Below are 18590 nucleotides of genomic sequence, written 5' to 3'. Positions count from 1 at the left end.
TCTAAGTCTCATAATATATTTTCTGATTTGACAGCTGACAACTTTACTGTGTTAGTCGCTCAGCTTTGTTGTTATCCAGTCTATTGTATTTTATAATTGCCACCTGTGTGCTGACTAGATTTCTAAATATGAAGCTTGTGTTACTACATCGAGTGACATAAAATCAGTGCAACAGATGACTGCGCCTGGACAAAACAAAGGTTTAATCGTGGATTTGAGAAGTTCATATGAAGTGTCCATATTCAGATTAGTGTGACTCTAAACAGCAGCAAGGATCTTCCAGTGCCGCCTCCACAGAAGCTTACTGGTACAGCTGGCACTGACAGAGCTGCATGACTGTGGAGCAGCAGGGCTGCAGCCAGGGCTTCCACATCAGGTTCGCGTGACTTAACTGGTTCTCCACTGGCTTCAGTGAGCGCCGATGCATCTTCACAGCTTCCTTCATTGTGGCCAGGACAGAGTGAAAGGCAGGCTCAGTGTCTGGGGTCAGCGGTGTGCTCTCTGATGGGTCCTTTGAGAGATCGAAGAGCAGAGGAGGATCGTGGAAGGTAACGTACTCCGGCGTGCAAAAGCAGATATGTGTATGGAAACACCCCGTCTTGTTTTCTGGGTAGAAGTTTGGAGTGAAGTAAAAAGCTTTCCACACCGAGCTACCTGAGAACGATAAATGAAAGCACTCAGTGCCACTTTCCCTCCATGAAGCAGGGTGCTGAAGTGCAGACTTTCAGCCTTAAATGTAAGACTTTTACAAACCACAGGAAGCACAACATTTATACATTTTCAGATGCATTAATTCAACAAACTAACAATTTTATTTTAATGCTTGGATGAAAATCTGTTGTAGAAAATGACCAGCTGGAGTCTAAAACCCATGGACATCAACAAATGCAGCTTTTCTTCCTGAGAGAAGCTCCGTCAGGCATTTACTGCATCCACCTTCAGTTTGTGGATCCTTCTGGTTATCAACTGAAAAGCTGCTCTGCAAGATTTCGATCAGGTTTCTGCAGCATTTGTCTGAATCTGAGCAGAGTACAGCCCTGTGCACGTCACAGCTCGCCCTAATAAAGCTAACATTAGCTTCATCGTGTTTGGGCCTCTTATTTAAAATTACAGCAAGAAGCTATAAACTGTTAATTCAATATTTTCTCCATGGACGCCCCTCTCTGCCTTACTGCTGCTGTCCCAAAGTGTTAAAAATAGCTTTGCAAAGTCATGTTTTCCAGACTCATACATGTTAATGACTTTGGTTCTTATCTGTTCTAGAGTGTATTTTGTGTCATGATGTGTAACTTTTTGAGATCTTTTATCCTCCTTGATTCATCAGGTCACACAGTATCCAGTTAAACTCAGCTTTCCATAAAAATGGATTCATCACAGTCAGTTGCTGATTCGACATGAGGGGGGGATTACTTGAATAGCTATGGCCACGTAGGTTTAGTTTCTTTCTCCTAAATCATCATTTGGAAACTGCATTTTGTATTTACTTTGTCTTTGTCTAATATAAAATTTGTTTGATGATCTGAAACAGGATGTGGCAAATGCACAGCACTGTACATCTGATACATTTGATGAGGGAATAACCTCGCATGGTCATGAAACTGCTTGTCATTGAACTACCTAATTCATTTTAGATCTCTGCATGAAAGTGGCTGTAATTCAGTTAATGCATGTTTGTAAAACCCCTTAAATGAAAGCTGAAATACTTCAGTCACATATGGTTTGAAAACTACAAAAAAATGATGTCTTTGTCCAACAAGTTATGGACCTAACTGTAGATGAGCAGCCTACTGGATCTCTGCAGCAGCCACATGTTATCAAAAGGTTGATGAACAGAATCAACCTTTTGTAAAGTGTGTAATGTATGTTTTGTCAAATAATATCAAAGAGAAACACATTTTCCATTTGCCTTTTTTCATGACCTGGTATGGTACATTACAAAATTACACCCTGCACAGGCCGCCACTCGTTCGCAGAGCTAACACTTACAGGCAGACAGCCGTTCACACTCACAATCACACCTATTCACAATTTAGAATAATCAGTTAACCTCACACTCTGCACACAGTGCTAACAACTAGCTGTTCGATATAACCATATATATCGATGACGATATAAAAGCGTCCATCGTTTCATTTTACGCTGTCGTTTGTTTCGTGGTGTCGCAAAATAAACTGTTTACAGCAATATTTTTCATCCGCTGTCCGCTTGTTTGTTTTCCACATAAACCTTTCACAATAAAGTTCAAGATCCTTTTGAGACTTTTCTAAATAAACTGAATCACGTGAAAGAGCATGCAGAGTTTACGGATGAGAAGCAAAAAAGAGCCGTCAGGTGCTAAAAAATAAAGCTTAGACTCAAAGTTTGAGAGAAAACGGCGCCGTTACAGCTTATGTCTAAAAATGTATCGTTTCATGCATCGGTTAAAACACTCGACTCCAGGTACATGACGCGCAGCTGGAAACACTAAACGCAAGTCGAGCTGCCCGAGATTCACAGAATTTACAGAAAATGTTACATTTTTGTGATTTATATCGTTGTCAGGACGATAAATGTCTTCTATCTGATATGAGATTTTTGTCATATCGCTAACAACTGCACCACGGTGCTGCCCCTGGATCTAGTTCAGCTAAATGAGCAGTTGCTACAATACACCTGGGATTGTAGTTGGTCAGTTTCCTCATTTGTTGAAAGCTCTGGTCAAACATTTCCTGCAGAAGGCTTAAAGAGCCTTCTAGAAGCTCGGACGGCCTCAGCCTGAGCTGAGTGTGAGAAATCTGCAGGAAACGTCTGAAGTTGTTTTCATCCATGCACTTGTATCATTTGGTCCATGTGACGGCTCACATCACCTGCTGGTTTCATGCTTTCACTTTTTAAATTTTAACTCCAAACACGGGTATGGAGCCATGGTATACTTATTATCCATAAACTCTATAATGTGTAGTAATATAGTATATGTTTCAGTGTGATACAGATCAGCAGTGGTCGGGCACTTTGGCCAAACTGCTGTCTAAAGATGGCGGCGCGTGAACAACGCGAGGCTCAGTGTCTCAAGCACTTCTGGATGGATGCAAACTGCATTTCGTTGCCCTGTACCTGTGCATGTGCAATGACAATAAAGTTGAATTCTATTCTATTCTATTCTTTAAAAGTGACCATAAATAAAAATGCAGCAGCATGCTCAGGTTTTCAAATGAGACCATTGCTGTTAATGAACTCCATTCTGTATTTTATTAACTTGTAAAAACTACATAAGTAACTGTGGAATCTGTGAAAGTTCAGCTGAGAGATCTTTTCAGACTGTCTTGCGGTGTCAGATCTCCCCTGAGACCTTCTCTGATATTCAGGCCAGGGGACTGTTACAAATATTTAAGTCTGCTTTGGATGATTGTTCTCTTGAGGAAGCCAGCCTCTTTTCATCTTTGTATGTTGACTTCAAATAGCACCAGAAATATGGCCTCAAATAGCAGAGTTTGTATCTGTCTGGTACAAAGTGATCTTTGTCCTTTAGTTTGGTATGTTACATTTTAGTAGTTTATTAATCTATTTCAGAAGTGGCCAACCCGCAGCTCCTGAGCCGCATGCAGCTCTTTGCCTGGTTTCATGCAGCTCTTATATTGAAGTTTGTGGTTTTTTTAATCTGCGTGTTCGCTTCGTTTGAGTTTAACACTGTATTTTCATCAAATGCAAATGTGCGTGAGATGGAAATACCGCAAAGTTTCCCAGTAGGTGCGAGTGTCATGATGGGTGTGACCCTGTGTTTTGTGTTTGATTTATACTTGATTATTGCAAACAAAGCTTGGAGTTTCTGTTTCTGTGCCCTCCCCATGCTTCACGTTTGGTTCCACTGCATCATCCACAGGGAGCAACTCGCGTCTAAATCACTGAATTTAGACAACGTCATGAAGCCTGTGATGGAAATCATCAACTGCATCCACACACATGCACTTAACCACATGCAATTCAAGAATCTCATCGCTGAGCTGGACCCGAGGCTTCCAGGTGACCTGCTGCTGCACTGCACTGTGAGGTGGCTGTGATAAACCCAGGCACTCTCTCGCTTCTTTGAGCTTTTGGATGCCATAATAATAATAATAATGGAGTGGATTTATATAGCGCTTTTCAAGGCACCCAAAGCGCTTTACAATACCACTATTCAGTCACTCTCACATTCTCACACTGGTGGAGGCAGCTACAGTTGTAGCCACAGCTGCCCTGGTGACAGAAGCGAGGCTGCCATATCGCGCCATCGGCCCCTCTGGCCAACACCAGTAGGCGGTAGGGTAAAGTGTCTTGCCCAAGGACACAACGACCAGGACAGAGAGCCCGGGGATCGAACCGGCGACAGATACGCTTCTCAACCCCCTGAGCCACAGTCGCCCATGAAACTGTTAATGGTAGAGAAGGACTATCTCGAGCTCTCGGACCTCAAGTGAATTATGGATCTGGTCTCTCTGGTCGACATGCTGTGTCACTTGGACAGACTGAACCTGACCCTGCAGGTTAGGTTAAAAATGCTGCCTGACCTGGTGCAAAGTGTGTTTGCACTTGTCAACAAACGGTAGAGGTTATCAATACGGCTTCATCTTTCTCTGTTGCACACTTACTGTTTTGGGGATGCCATCTGACAGCGTTCAAGTTGGCATTACAGTAGTGAAAGAGAAATTCATGCTTGGAACGTCCAGCTCTCCCCTGTAGCAAATCCATGAGGTCATGACCATCTATCTCCCTGCAGAAAGAAAGTGAACATGAATTACAATGGTGGCTGCAACTGATCAAAGCCTCTGGATTACCTTAACACCCCACTCTTCATTAGAAAACATGTTTCCTCTGCTCACATCCAGGATTCCCCTCACTGTGAATCGCTCTCACTGCCTCTCCTTTCTTTAAATGTGACCTAGATTTCAGGCTGACATAAGGAAGGAGCACAGTCTCACCGCTGTGCAGCCTCACCTGTCCTCTGGGACTGAAGCTCCACTCAGCTGCACCACAGTAGGAAACAGGTCCATGTGGCTGGTGGGCTCATCTATCTGTCTGCCACCAGGGATTTTCCCAGGCCAACGTAAAATTCCAGGGACCCTGATTCCTCCCTCCCAATTCGTGGACTTCCCTGCTGCTCGGTAAAAGAAAAAAAAGAACAAGAAGTCATGAAAATAATTCTCATCCGGCTACCAATTAAGCCTAAATGATAGCACTGCACCAAATCCCCACTGAGCCGTCTGCACAGGTGGTACTGTCATTGTCTACATTTGCTCTGCCGGTGTGTCTGCGGTGCTCTGCATCACGATTACAAATGAGCTGATCATGTTGAACTTGGAGCTCATAAATCTTAAACAACATTTGAAACAAGAGAGCATAACGGCACAGAACCACCTATTTTACCAACATGAGCTAGACTTACACTCCAGGCTATTACGTTTTCCTTCATTAAGTTGAAATCCCAGTGGAAATCAATATATTGTGTTTACAGCACATACCAATCGAATGTATTACAGTTGTAGTGGTCTGCGTAACTGCATTCCTGTTGAGCGCTATGCTGGCATAGCTTAATGCAGTACTATACATTAAGCATTGCCTTAGCATGTGCAGTGTGAAAACAGTGCTGGGTTAGTAACTAAAGGCACAACTGGCTTCTTAAGACTCGCCTCCTGCAGAGATGAAAGGGCAGCGAGTGGCTGCCTTATAAAAAGCTGCTCTTTGAATCAAACCTGCTGAGTCCCAACAGAATCCCTGACACGGGTCTGCTCACTGCAAACTAGTGAATGTGAATCAAATGAAGAATAATATTGCTAACATTTTTAGATATGGAGCTTTCGGCACATCCAACAGCAGAGCTTCATTGTCTCATAATTACTTGTGAATTTTCCTGAAGGAAACCGAACGAAGCTCAGAGGCAATGATCTGAGTCCTGCGTGCTTGCAGTTTATTCCAGTGCACTGACTCTAAAAGCAACTCACTTTAAACCACTTAAATATTTCTTTGTTTCTCTGTTTGCTTGCAGGTCATTTTCTAACACAGCCAGTCTTTTAAATGTAAATGCTTATAACTGGTACGTATTGTAATATATTGTAAAGCACCTTTAGCGCTCAGTAAGACTCGAAACATGTCGTACAAATGCTACTCTATTATTGTCAAAGGAGCTTGCACAGACATATTGCTACTCTATTATATTCTGTTTACATAATCTACTTCTTTAGCTGTCACCGGGAAGAAAACGTAATACTGTAGCAGTGAAATGACATAAACACACTCAGCAAAGTTAACTCTTCAACACATTTAGCCATCTGCACCACCCTGGTTGTCAAGTCCAGAAACTCCACATTCACAATGTGGCTGCCCCCTCATTAGATCAGTAACCGGCTTTGATTGATTGATTAATCACCTCACGACCAGCTCCCGATCATCGGTCGTTTGGTTGTAAGAAAATCCAGCACGGCGCATGCCCAGCTTTACATGCCCTCCAGAGAGCCTGTTCTTCAACAGCTTCACTGGCTGCCCGTAGATTATACAGTCACTTGCTAAATATTGCTTCAACCTGGTCCCTCCCTACCTGTGCTCCTTTCTTAGGTCTTTGTTCATCGCTCACCTTGTTGTTCCCTCTGGCCGTCTCACCACAGAGCAGAGCTGATCTGTTCCCTGGCTCTGGAATGAACTTCCTCTTGATATCAGGAATATCTTCCTTATTCCAAACTGGCTTCCTCTCTTCAAGCACTGACTCTAATTGTTTTCTATCCTTTCGCTATTTGTTTTTATGCTTTGTAACGTGACCTTTGCTTTTTTCAAAGGCACCCACAAACAAAATGTATTATAATTATTAACTAAATGGTTAAAATCCTGCTGATGTATACAGGCAGAAATGTCATTACATCCAAGAACAGTTTTCCGTTTTTCTTCTCGGTGTACCTTTATATATTCCGTTCGATCCCCCGTGGACATCGCCTCTGGCAGAGATTTCCTCCAGATGCGCCCCATGATCTGAAGTCAAGTAAACAAGAGTTTTTCCTCTCAAGCTGAGTCTGTCCAGCGTCTCCATGAGCTGACCTGAGAATACACACAGTGCAAACTCCAGTCTGTAATTATTTGGAAACATTTTTCCGTTTGAGTATGAATAACAGAACGAGAAAGAGAAACTGTAAAACAACACGTGTTAAAGCTGCCAGGCAGGAGGAAAAGAGGAAGACCTCAGAGGAGGTTCGTGTTTGTCGTCAATGATGTCATGCAGGACAGTGGGTGTGACAGAGGCAGAGGGACAGAGCGGGATGGATGCAGATGAACTGTGGTGACCCCTAAACGGAGCAGCTTAAAGAAGGAGGAAAAATACATCTTCTATATTAGATTGGTCAAAGTAGGGATCAGTGCTCGCTGGCTGCTCTGCTTTCTTTCTGTGCCTCTCTCCTCTATCTGTGCACGTGTGTTTGTGTCCTCATCTCATCAAGGCCACTCTTCACTGGACCGTTCAACAACACAATGAGTTAAACCTTCTGTGTTTGTGGTGCCTCCGACATCCTCGAACACTAAGTGTTTCTTCTGTACATTTCCCTGGATTCCCCTCCTTGGTGTGTGGTGGGTCGAACCCTGAGGTGGACGGTTTTATGTGGGTTCTCTTCCCCCCGGACCCCTGGAGCACTATTCCACTATTTGCATTATGTCTTTATGCAAATATACTTTCACTGTAAACAAACACACTGAACTTTTATCTCCTGAGTCCAGCGTGCCCATCAGCCTTGACACAGCGATTGTATTGATCATGTCCATCATTACTACTGGACATTAAGTTTTTTCAGTCGCCAAAAACATCAAAGAATACTGTGTAAGAGACACTTTAATTCAATTCAACTTTATTTATACATCGCCAAATCAAAACAACTGTCACTTCAAGGGGCTTTATTTTTAGATCCTAATATAGAGAAAAACTGTTGGCTTTGAGAGTGCTGATGGAGAAGTAATGACTTATAATTGTAATGACAGAGAGACCTATTAACACATAGTGACTGAAGAAGAAACTCCCAGAGCATCATGGGAATCCCCGGCAGCCTACACCTATTGCAGCATAACTAAGGGAGGATTCAGGGTCACCTGGTCCAGCCCTAACTATATGCTTTAGCAAAAAGGAAAGTTTGAAGCCTAATCTTGAAAGTAGAGATAGTGTCTGTCTCCTGAATCCAAACTGGAAGCTGGTTCCACAGAAGAGGGGCCTGAAAACTGAAGGCTCTGCCTCCCATTCTACTTTTAAATACTCTAGGAACAACAAGTAGGCCTGCAGAGCGAGAGCGAAGTGCTCTAATAGGGTGATATGGTACTACAAGGTCATTGAGATAAGATGGGGCCTGATTATTTAAGACCTTGTATGTGAGGAGGGAAGGGAAGCAGGAGAAACCTGCTCTCTCTTTTGAGTCCCTGTCAGTACAGTAGTTATGATGATGCAGTTCTTCACTCCTATTTATACTCCTCTATACACCAATATTGCATTTAATTATTAGTAATCCTTACCCCAATCTAGTCGGCTCAGATGGTTGAGCTTCCTGAGCCTGGCTCTGCTGGAGGTTTTCTTTTAAAAAGGTGTTTTTCTTCCCACTGTCGCCACGTGAGACTCATAGCGATTTGTCTGATTAGGGCTTCTCCCTGACATGCAGTATACTAAGGTCAGGTCATGATAAACACTTGAATTAGGGGCAAACCTATATGGGTACATTTAAAGCTGTTATAACATATTATGAAATGCTTACAGCTGCACTAATTTACAGTCTTAACAGGTTTTATAAAATAATCAGCTCAATCTTTTCTAATATATTTGTGATAAATAATTTGAGCTGATGATTTGACGAGAAATGTATAAACAATATTTCCTATTTTGACTACAAAGCACAGTGAGATCAGTTCTCCATCCACAAGGTTTTAAGTGGATCTCCTCACATCTTCCACCTCGCCTCACTTACTGGTTCTTCTCTCCTCTGCAGCAGCAGGTGAAGCTGGGGGGGTTTCACAGAGCCTACCCTCCTAACATGATAAGATCGTGACAAGATGTAATTGCTATGACTACACACTTATCTTCTGTTCCCACTTTAACGAATATTCCTGAAGGCTCTTTCTTTCTTAGTGTCATTTGACTGAACTGGGCAAAGAGGAGAGGTCGGAAGCTTCTGGGCTTTTTTTACTGGATTTGAATGAACTGACAGACATAGAAAAGCAGCTTTTCCTTTAAACAGACAGAATGACCTACCCACACTCCAGTCCACCTCCTGCACAGCGTCCCCGTAGATACCGTGGCGGCTCGTTCCTCTGAAAGCGGCTGAAGCAAAGATGGCTGTGTGGACTTGGAGGAAAGAGAAAAGGAGCAGGAAAGGCCTGTTTGAAGTTCTGCAGAAACAAACAATGAATATGAAACATTGCAACAAGAGTTTTCAGATCCAGGTGAATCAGGAAAGCTTCACGTACCGCTCTATGAAGTCCACTGCCTCGTGGACCATCCTCTGTGTCATGTTTTCAGACTTATATGGCTGCTCCACAATGCTGTGGTCCCTCAGGAGAACACAGTTTAAGTATGGGACAGCCATGCTGAACGCTACTGGCAAACCAGTGACCAAAAGCAACAGAAACATCAAGCTCAGGATCAACCTTCTGCCGATGACCCCTCTGTAGTGCAGCACAACTGCAGTGAGCAAAACGATGCCCATTGTTCTGTATGGCAAATTTTTATGGAAGTGGAAAATGGTGCCATGTCCAGGCTGGCAGTCCTTCAGGTTAGTCAGAGGGATACCGAAGAAATAATTGAAGCCGTGGTTGTTAGGGTGGTGGCAGTGATCGTCACGGCTCTCACAGTTCAGGCCCAGGTGCCATTTTCCTGCAGACAAGAAGAAGAAACAAAAACTCAGAAAGTAGAAACGCGATTAAGCTCGAAGCCACAATAAAAGAGTAAACTGTACACTTCCTATAACAAACAAATCTCACTACGGTTACGGGTATAAATATTGACATCAGTGTGAGCTGCTAATAACGCTCAAAACTGTCTGTGATGAGCACACGAGACACTCGGCCAAAGACCTCTTTATTCAACTTGTCTGACATAACATTTAAAGCTGTACTTAATAGACTGGCGCTTACATAGCACCTTCCTGCTGTCTGCATTCATACACCAGCTTTTTCTGTGCCTAAGCACTTTTACCCGCGTGTTCACACACTCACAGGCACTGGGGTCAACTCAGGGTTCAGCATCTACCTCAGGATACCTCAAGACAGAGCCTAGGGGATCTGGGGCATTCACCACCTCTCTCCTTAACCTGGCTTCAACCAGTCTTTCCCATAGTGTACTTCATGGTATGGCTCATACATCTGTGCACACCACCCTTGTTCTGCAAAACTCTCCATTCCTCAGGCATCTTCTCACTCTCTGTGACTGTTAAACAGTCAAAGGTCCACTGCCCTGTCTCCTACACATCTCCAACCAACCACCTTTTCACTCTTCATACACCTTCATAGCTGCCCTCACTTCCTCCTTTCTTAACCTCTGCACTTCCGCATTCAGCCATTCCATCCTATTTGCAAAATCCACACCATCGGTCCATTTCTCTCCTTCAATTCAATTCACTTTTATTTATATAGCACAAAATCACAACAGTTGCTTCAAGGTGCTTTATATTGTAAGGTAAAGACCTCAAAAAGAAGACGCCACACATGTCCATTAAATTCTGCTTCAGTTACCATGCTGGCAACATTCAACGTCATCCTTTTGATTTCTAGCTTCAGACTCATGATCTTGTCTGACCCTCTCTTCACCTGCAAAACACTATTCACATAAAAGTAAAGATTACCACGACACTATTTCTTTCACCGTGGCTCAGGGGGTTGGGAAGCGCATCCTTAACCGGAAGGTCGCCGGTTCGATCCCCAGCCTCTCTGTCCTGGTCGTTGTGTCCTTGGGCAACACGCTTCACCTACTGCCTACTGGTGTTGGCCAGAGGGGCCGATGGCGCAATATGGCAGCCTCGCCTCTGTCAGTCTGCCCCAGGGCAGCTGTGGCTACAACTGTAGCTGCGTCCACCAGTGTGTGAATGTGAGAGTGACTGAATAGTGGCATTGTAAAGCGCTTTGGGTGCCTTGAAAAGCACTATATCAATCCATTATTATTATTATATTCCATGTAGAAAGTGTGAATCAAGCTGCCGTGCTCCTGGCTTTGCTTCTCTTCCACTTGGTCTCCTTCCATCAGCACACTGTTGGCCAACAGCACCAAAGGCAGTTATCATTAACCTGGGCCCCCCACAGTGTGGAAATCTTACTCTTAATGATTGACATGTTTGATTTGGCAGAGACTTTACACCAGAGGGAATAAAAAATGCACTGGCTTGTACCTGTAAATGCACTGTGCTGTCACGATCTCAAGCTCTATACACACAAACAGAATTTAAACTAATAATACACAAAAATCTGATTCACAGGGAAGGATGGAAAAATCAAGTCTCTGTACTAAGACCTGTCTACAAACACAGCAACATAATTGTCATCATTAAGTCATATCAGCAACACAATCTAAACTGCAGATGTTAGAAACCTTGTTCCAAATCACTAAGTCGAAGGTAAGCAGGACTGCACTGCAGTGTGACCAGTGTACCAATGGTTAGACTCCCAATGACACTGGGAGTCTGCCAATGAAATGCCTATCCACGGTATACGTTGCTCATTTCTTTCACGCCGTGTCTAAAACAGCTGCACTGGTAAGTTCACAGAGTCACCAGCTTAGACGCTACATCAGACAAATCACACCAAAGTACAGCACTTATAATGTCAGCTTCTAAACATGTTTCTTGGTGACATAATGCTTTTTCAGCGTTTCCACATATTCATATTCATTCCTAACAGATGTGTAAGGGTCTGACAAGCTTTTTGTTGTTTTTGCTAATAAGACACATAAGATTCATGCATCATACCTATGAGAGCAGTCTCGTAGCCTTGTTGTTTGACAACCTTGGCAAACGTAATCTCCTGGCTGGGGAGACCTCCAGATGCTGCATTAAATAAAAAGTCACCTGGTCTGATATAACCAGCGATACCTGGAAAGAAAGAAAAACAAAAACAAACGTGTGACTTCAGCATGCATAAAAAAAAATGACTCAATTCACAACAATGTGCATAAAGAGTTTTATAGACAGTTTTATTGTAATTGGGCTCAAAGCGATCTTAAATAATTCACTAAATGAATGGCCTCTGTTAAAGGTGTTTAACGCTCCTGTATTCTGGAAACTTCTCCACCAGGCCAACATTGAGCACTGCTCCTGTCGGGGAAGCTTGTTTCTGTCTGCAGCTTTTAACTGGCCTGATCGCACTGGGTATCGTCCGGTGAGAAACGCTGCCCTGCTGGGAGTGCAGAGGCTGGCTGCAGCAATGTGGTGGGTCAGCTTCACCCCTTCCTTTGCCAGCTGGTCAATATTGGGGGTCCTGCAAATCACATCATCAGCAATTACAGAACAGGTTTCTCATCAAAGCAAAATATGTCAGACTTGTCAATGCCTGAAATAAAGTTAAAGCAACTTATCTCCAGCTGTTGCCCAAGAATCTCTTGCTCAGTTCTTAATGCCCAAATTTTCCAATCAATCACAAATCACCACTTTACTGTTATTTTACAAAATCAGTGTCCCTGTTTCATAAAAAAGGTCTTATCAAAGAAAAACTATGACTTAGATAAAAATCAGTAAACAAAACTAACCGGGACACGCCGCTGTGATCATTCTGAATCTACTCAAACACTGGAGATGAACGTAAATATTTGAAAGCACCGACGTCTTTGCAGAATTAAAGCTCTATTAAAATTCCACTCACCTTTACTGTAGCGAGACAGAAAGAAATATCAGAAAGAGAACCTCGACAAATAAAACTTACTGCATGGAAACAAGAGCACAGGAATAAAATCTCATTCAACAAATATAAAATGGCATGTATGTATTTTTATTATTGCACTTGGATGCAATAATAACTGCTCGACAGCAGTCATCTATAATAATATTGCCCCTACAAGCCAAAACTCCCCAATGGGCAGCACTCGACAGGAAGAGACCTTGAGTAAAACCAAGCTCGACGAAAGGCTCTTCACACAGAGGCCACAACAGGAAACAGGACAAGAAACAAATGAACAGACAAAGAAATCTTTATTCTCAATTAGTCGGCCCCAATTAAGTCAAAGGAGAATTTTAGAGCAGTACATTGAGACAGAGGTAGTTTGAGATTGATCTGAAAATATCTTTTAAAAAAGTTCCCTTGATTTTTGTACTTAGCTCACATAGGCTTCATATTAGCGGATATTCTTGGGTAACGTCACTTTAGTATAATAAATGCTAAATGTAGCATTAAATAAAGCAATAAATGCTGAATTTATGTTGTTTGCCCAGCATCCAATACAGTGAAGTAATCCCAAATGATAATATCTCCTGTCATGGTCCTGGGTCTGTGGGTCCAGTGTTTGTGAATATTCTTTGAATTAGTTTGTTTCTGGTTATATTTGCCAGTCTTTTATGAGTCCTCTCTCCTCTACTGGGCTTCCTGTAGTGTATATCCAAAATATCAGAGGAACATGTTGTGCTCTTCTACCCTCTCTGCAGCCTGCTGTCCTGTTTATCTACAGATTCAGTAGTCTAACCCCCCCCCAGACAACTGTGAACAGTTGAACAGTGAACAATCAACAGAGCCACAATCAAAGATATTCACTCCAGTATGGGAACAAAACAGCCTACAATAACAGGAGGTCAAATGAAAGAGTTCTGGGAGTAGCAGCTTCCCCCCATTTCTGCCAATCACGTCTCTAAGAACCAGTAGCCAAATTACACTTAAGCTTCACCAGCGTCAGTGAGAAGCAACATGTTCTTACCTCAGTGAGTTATTGCCATAACAGCCGAGGTCTCCAATTCCCAGGTCATCCACCATTATCAGGACAAAATTAGGCCTGTTGGTCTCCTGCAGAGAAGCACTGTTCACCTCTAAGAGCAGCAGCAACAGAGAGGACAGTGGCCACGTGGACTTCATGCTGTCAGAGCAGAAACACTGGAAGAAAAATCAAACCACATGTAATTGTAGTGTAAAGATACACTGACAGGTACCTGTATTACAGCCAGTAGTATTCTGGAGTTTCCCATCAATGACTCTGAAGCGTCCGTCAGTCGCTGTCAGTTACCGATGAATATAATTTAACTGACCATAGTTGACCATAGCTTTGACGCTACAGTAACATTTTCACAAGCATTTCACAAACTGTGGTGAAGTCATTAACCACGGACTGTACTCGTGTCTTCTTCTAGTGCTTTTAATCATGAATAATACAAACTGGTTATGATTCCAGCACACGGTCGAGTGAAAGGTTGACAATGAAGACTGTTACAGGCAGCATTAGCAACACGTTCTCACTCCCAAAGCGGAACATTTTACGCTAGGTGACACATCGTCAACATATTACGTTTTCACCTACCCACCACGTTCCTAAATGACGACCTCGGAAAAATGAGGAAATATGAGAACAGTCTGGACTCAATCTACACATGTTCGCTCTTTTTCTTCAAATCGCTTACAAACACACTATTTAACATCATTAAAGTCCTGGTTAAGGTCGGGGATAAGGTCATGTTTAGGGCTGGAATACAGGGCCCTAAACACGCGGGAGCGTCATTGCACTGGATTTCATAACCCTCTGCGTACCATAAGAAGGACCGAAGGTCTCCTTTCACGTTCCTCAGGAACGCCGCGGGATGTGACAAAACGTCGGCATGTTACGCCTCGGGAGTGAGAACGGGCTGGCAAGAAAGCTGAGAAAAAGCTACTAACTCCTTTTACTGCTTTACATTATATTTTTATTACTTTTTTACATTTACACGCTTAGTTCCTTAATTTTAGAAACACGGGAAACTTGAACTGTCTGGATCAGTGCTTAGAAACCATGGTGGAAATGGTGTCCCCACACTTAAAGCAGCCACAGCCTAATCTTAAACAGGTAGGTTAGTAGGTTCGTAGAGTCCATGTGAGTAAACTGGTGGCACAGCTGTGGATGCATATAAGGCAAAACACAGAGTCTGTTTCTGTGACATGGGAACATCAAGAGATGTCAACAAAACACCAGGAACAGAACTGTGGAGCTCCATAAGTGTGGCTCAGTTTGAATACAATTGCAATTAAGAAATACAGATAGAAAGTTAACAAATATGTTTTTTATATTTATCAATCTAAAAAAAATAAACATTTTGTCTGATTTGATGTTACAATTAAAAAAGTGTTTTTATCTGAAGAGTAAATAAATATGTGGTTTCAACTGTATATTTGATGATTGTCAGCACAAAGAGAGAGAGAGAGAGAATGAGGACAGAACAGATGAACAAGAGCAGGTGAGACTCACATGTTAGTCAAATGGTCGTTTACCACAAGTATCACCGTATCACAGGTCCTCATGTATCTTGTACCTAGTGTTTCTTTTTAGGTTTGCTATTTTTCAAATTCTATATTTATTAAGTTCTGCAGCTTGTTTGCACAACGAGGCTAAATAATTATATAAACTTTTCTCAATCTAAATATTGGACTTTGGTAGAATTAAAAAATAAGTGTAGTGCAGGTCTATGATGATTTTTAGTGCTGCTATCATCTAGTTCTGATTCTGGTTCTGTCTTGGTTAAGTCCTCAGTAGTCCTGATTTTGAACTGTTGTAGTCCTGTTTTAATTCTGGATCAGTTCTGGGTCTGGTTGAATTGGGGTTTAGTCCCTGTGTCTTGATACAGCCCCGACTTTGTTCTGCCTCACTGCTTAATTAAAAAACTAGTTTAAGGTGTCCTGCACATGTGATATTTATTTTTCCTTATATGAAGCCATTCTGTTTTGAACAAAACTCAAAACAGAGCCTATTAATCTTTCAGTCATTTGTACCCCCCCCCAAAAAAAAGAAAAAAAATGCGTTTTGTGTTTCTTTTTGGGTTCATCTTGTGTTTGGTATTAATTCTTTGGGTTGGTTGTCGTGTCTATTATCCCTACCTGTGTCTCCCCTCTGTGCTCCGTTCAGGTCCCTGCGTTTTGTTGTAAAACAGTCTGGGTGTTTCCGGTTTTACTTTGTATGTCTGCTTCTCATCATGTCCATTAGTGTCAGCTGTGTCCACTCCTGCATGTCATCTCCTCATTACCTAGTGTGTATTTATAGTGTGTGTTGGCTTCTGTTCATCGTCGGATCGTCTGTGTTTCTCGGTGTAACAACGGCTCGCTGCATTACCCGCTCCCCGGTTCATGCTCAGGTTTGTCATTTAGTTTTCCCAGTCTAGGTTTTCAGTCATTCGTCTTTTCTCACTGCCTGTTCAAGTCGCTCCACTTCTGTAAATAAAACATCACTCTCATCACCAGTCAACTGCCTGCATTTTGGGTCCTTTTCCTCCTACACCACACGGCTCACCCCGCCAGCCGTGACAGTAACGCCACGAGTCCCAATGATCCACTTTGATTAGAAATGTTCCTAAATGAGAGTGATGACCAGAGGTAGTGTAGTCGCCATAATAAGAGATGCTCCAATTCCCCAAATACTGAGGAAAGGAGCTTTGGTGCTTCCTATATCAGCTCTGTTGGAGCAGCATACACTGGGCCATCTTTTCTTAATAGAGAGGAGAAAATGCTGTCCCATGATTCACTGGGGCAGACCCTCCGGTCATTCATGAAAACAACAACATAATAAGCAAAGTTGTGCAGATCATGTAAATGTTCATTATAAATGCATATTTGCATTCAGTTCAATTAGTGAGAATTGTGTGATTATCATAAATTAATTTTTACCTCAGGTCTCGTGGGGTAAGTGATGGATGGAGGGAATTTTACTGCGTCACAGAAATCCTAAACAAGGAGGAAGGAAGACATTCCACTAGATCAAAGCAGTTAAATAAGTAATCAGGACATTTACATATAATATTTAAATATTAACAAAAATTCCCACCTGTGGGATTAATAAAGGTATCTTATCTTAAAATGACATGCATTTGATTTTATAGGCTAAAGGGCAGGATCTACTGTGCTATAATTTATATATTATGATGCAGTCAGTTTGCAGCAATAACTCGCATTCTGCCAAGAGCAGCAAAAACTAGTGGCTCAAAAAACTGCAGCCCTGAGCAGGGAGAGTCTCGTCCCATCCAAAATCAGTGTAAGCTCAGGCTTCACGCACGTTTGCCTCTTAAAACAGTGAGGCAGTTCAAAGGAGCCTGAAGGGAAATCAATGTGGTTTTGATGGAAATCTCTGACCACTGTTTATTATTACAAACTGCAATGTGTGTGAAAGCAGACCTAACATCATTTGCCATCAGATCCAATCCAATCCAATTTTATTTATAAAGCACTTTAAAATACCCAGCACAGGAACAAAGTGCTGTACAGAAAATAAGTTAAAACAATAGAATAACAAAAAACAGCAAATTAAATAAATAAAACACATAAGACATAAAATTAAAACAGCCCTATGTTAAAGCAAAAACAAGATAAAACAGCATCGAATCACCTAAAAACAACTAAAATTAAAATAAAAAACCAACATCTCACGTGGTGTCAAAGGCCAGGGTAAAGAGGTGGGTTTTCAAGAGTGACTTAAAAACAGATAAAGAAGTGGCCTGTCTAATCTCTAAAGGAAGCTCGTTCCACCGTTTGGGAGCTGCTACAGCAAAAGCACGATCTCCTCTAAGTTTACGCCCAGTCCTGGGTATCTTCGGGAGCAGCTGATCAGCTGACCTGAGAGAGCGGGTGGGTGTATAAGGCTGTAGCAGCTCAGAGAGATAAGATGGAGCTAGACCATGGAGAGCTTTAAAAGTAAATAAAAGAATTTTAAAATGAATCCTAAAAGAAATGGGCAGCCAGTGAAGTGAAGCTAAAACAGGGGAAATGTGCTCAAACTTTCGAGTGCCAGTTAAAAGACGAGCTGCGGCATTTTGCACCCTCTGTAGATGACTAATATATGATGCTCTGACCCCAATATAAAGTGCATTACAGTAATCCAGCCGAGTGCTAACAAAGGCGTGGATCACTGTCTCAAAGTGCTGCCGTGAAAGAATTGGCTTTATTTTTGCAGCTGCCTGAGGTGAAAGAAGCTAGATTTTACCACGGCCTTAATTTGATTATCAAACTTTAGATCACAGTCCACTTTGACCCCCAGGTTTGTGACAGTTGGCTTAACATACTGTGCCAGGGAATCTACATACACATTGGGGGTCTCAGTGGGGCTACCAAAAACCATCACCTCTGTCTTTTTATCATTGAATTTTAAAAAGTTAACAGACATCCAAGCCTTAATGTCATCGAGACACTGAAGTAATGGCTGTGTAAGGTATCTGCCTTTTTTCTTTAGAGGGACATAGATCTGACAGTCATCAGCATAAAAGTGGAAAGCAATGCCGTGCTTTCTCAGTACAGAACCAAGAGGAAGCAGATATAAAGAGAAGAGGAGGGGGCCTAGAACTGAGCCCTGTGGGACACCACACAAGAGGGGAGCGGAGGACGACGCATAGTCACCAAGGCTGACACAAAAAGTTCGCCCCGTCAAGTAGGACCTGAACCACTCCAGTGCTGTGCCCCTAATGCCCACCCAGTGCTCCAAACGAGAGAATAAA

The 18590-nt window shown here is 42.4% G+C and overlaps 1 protein-coding gene across 3 annotated transcripts; it reads right to left on the bottom strand.

The window, feature by feature from the left end:
• Positions 1-180: 180 nt before the first annotated feature.
• sts (steroid sulfatase (microsomal), isozyme S) lies at positions 181-16813 on the bottom strand. Of its 3 annotated transcripts, none has more exons than XM_026159368.2 (10): positions 16774-16813; positions 13853-14025; positions 12308-12429; positions 11922-12044; positions 9433-9838; positions 9218-9354; positions 6901-7038; positions 4951-5110; positions 4605-4726; positions 181-654 (listed from the first exon to the last, which is right to left on the bottom strand). In XM_026159368.2, exons 2-10 carry the CDS (start codon positions 14005-14007, stop codon positions 302-304), a joined length of 1716 nt encoding a protein of 571 aa, XP_026015153.2. In that variant the 5' UTR covers positions 14008-14025; positions 16774-16813; the 3' UTR covers positions 181-301. The 3 variants fall into 3 exon arrangements, with proteins under 3 accessions (XP_026015153.2, XP_026015152.2, XP_080153127.1); XM_026159367.2 differs by lacking the exon at positions 16774-16813 and adding an exon at positions 15991-16129; XM_080297001.1 differs by lacking the exon at positions 16774-16813 and adding an exon at positions 14674-14780.
• Positions 16814-18590: the final 1777 nt, after the last annotated feature.

This window comes from Astatotilapia calliptera, chromosome 23 (genome assembly GCF_964374335.1).
Source record: "Astatotilapia calliptera chromosome 23, fAstCal68.1, whole genome shotgun sequence".
NCBI classification, from domain to species: Eukaryota; Metazoa; Chordata; class Actinopteri; order Cichliformes; family Cichlidae; genus Astatotilapia; species Astatotilapia calliptera.
This window is presented reverse-complemented; position numbering and strand designations above follow the sequence as displayed.

What these genes read in the sequence shown, in the direction of transcription:
- sts (XM_080297001.1), bottom strand. An exon ending in TATGGCAATAACTCACTGAG is followed by an intron (nt 12,430 to 13,852) that starts GTAAGAACATGT and finishes TGTGATTTGCAG; the next exon opens with GACCCCCAATATTGACCAGC. An exon ending in CTACGAGACTGCTCTCATAG is followed by an intron (nt 9,839 to 11,921) that starts GTATGATGCATG and finishes TCTTGTCTGCAG; the next exon opens with GAAAATGGCACCTGGGCCTG.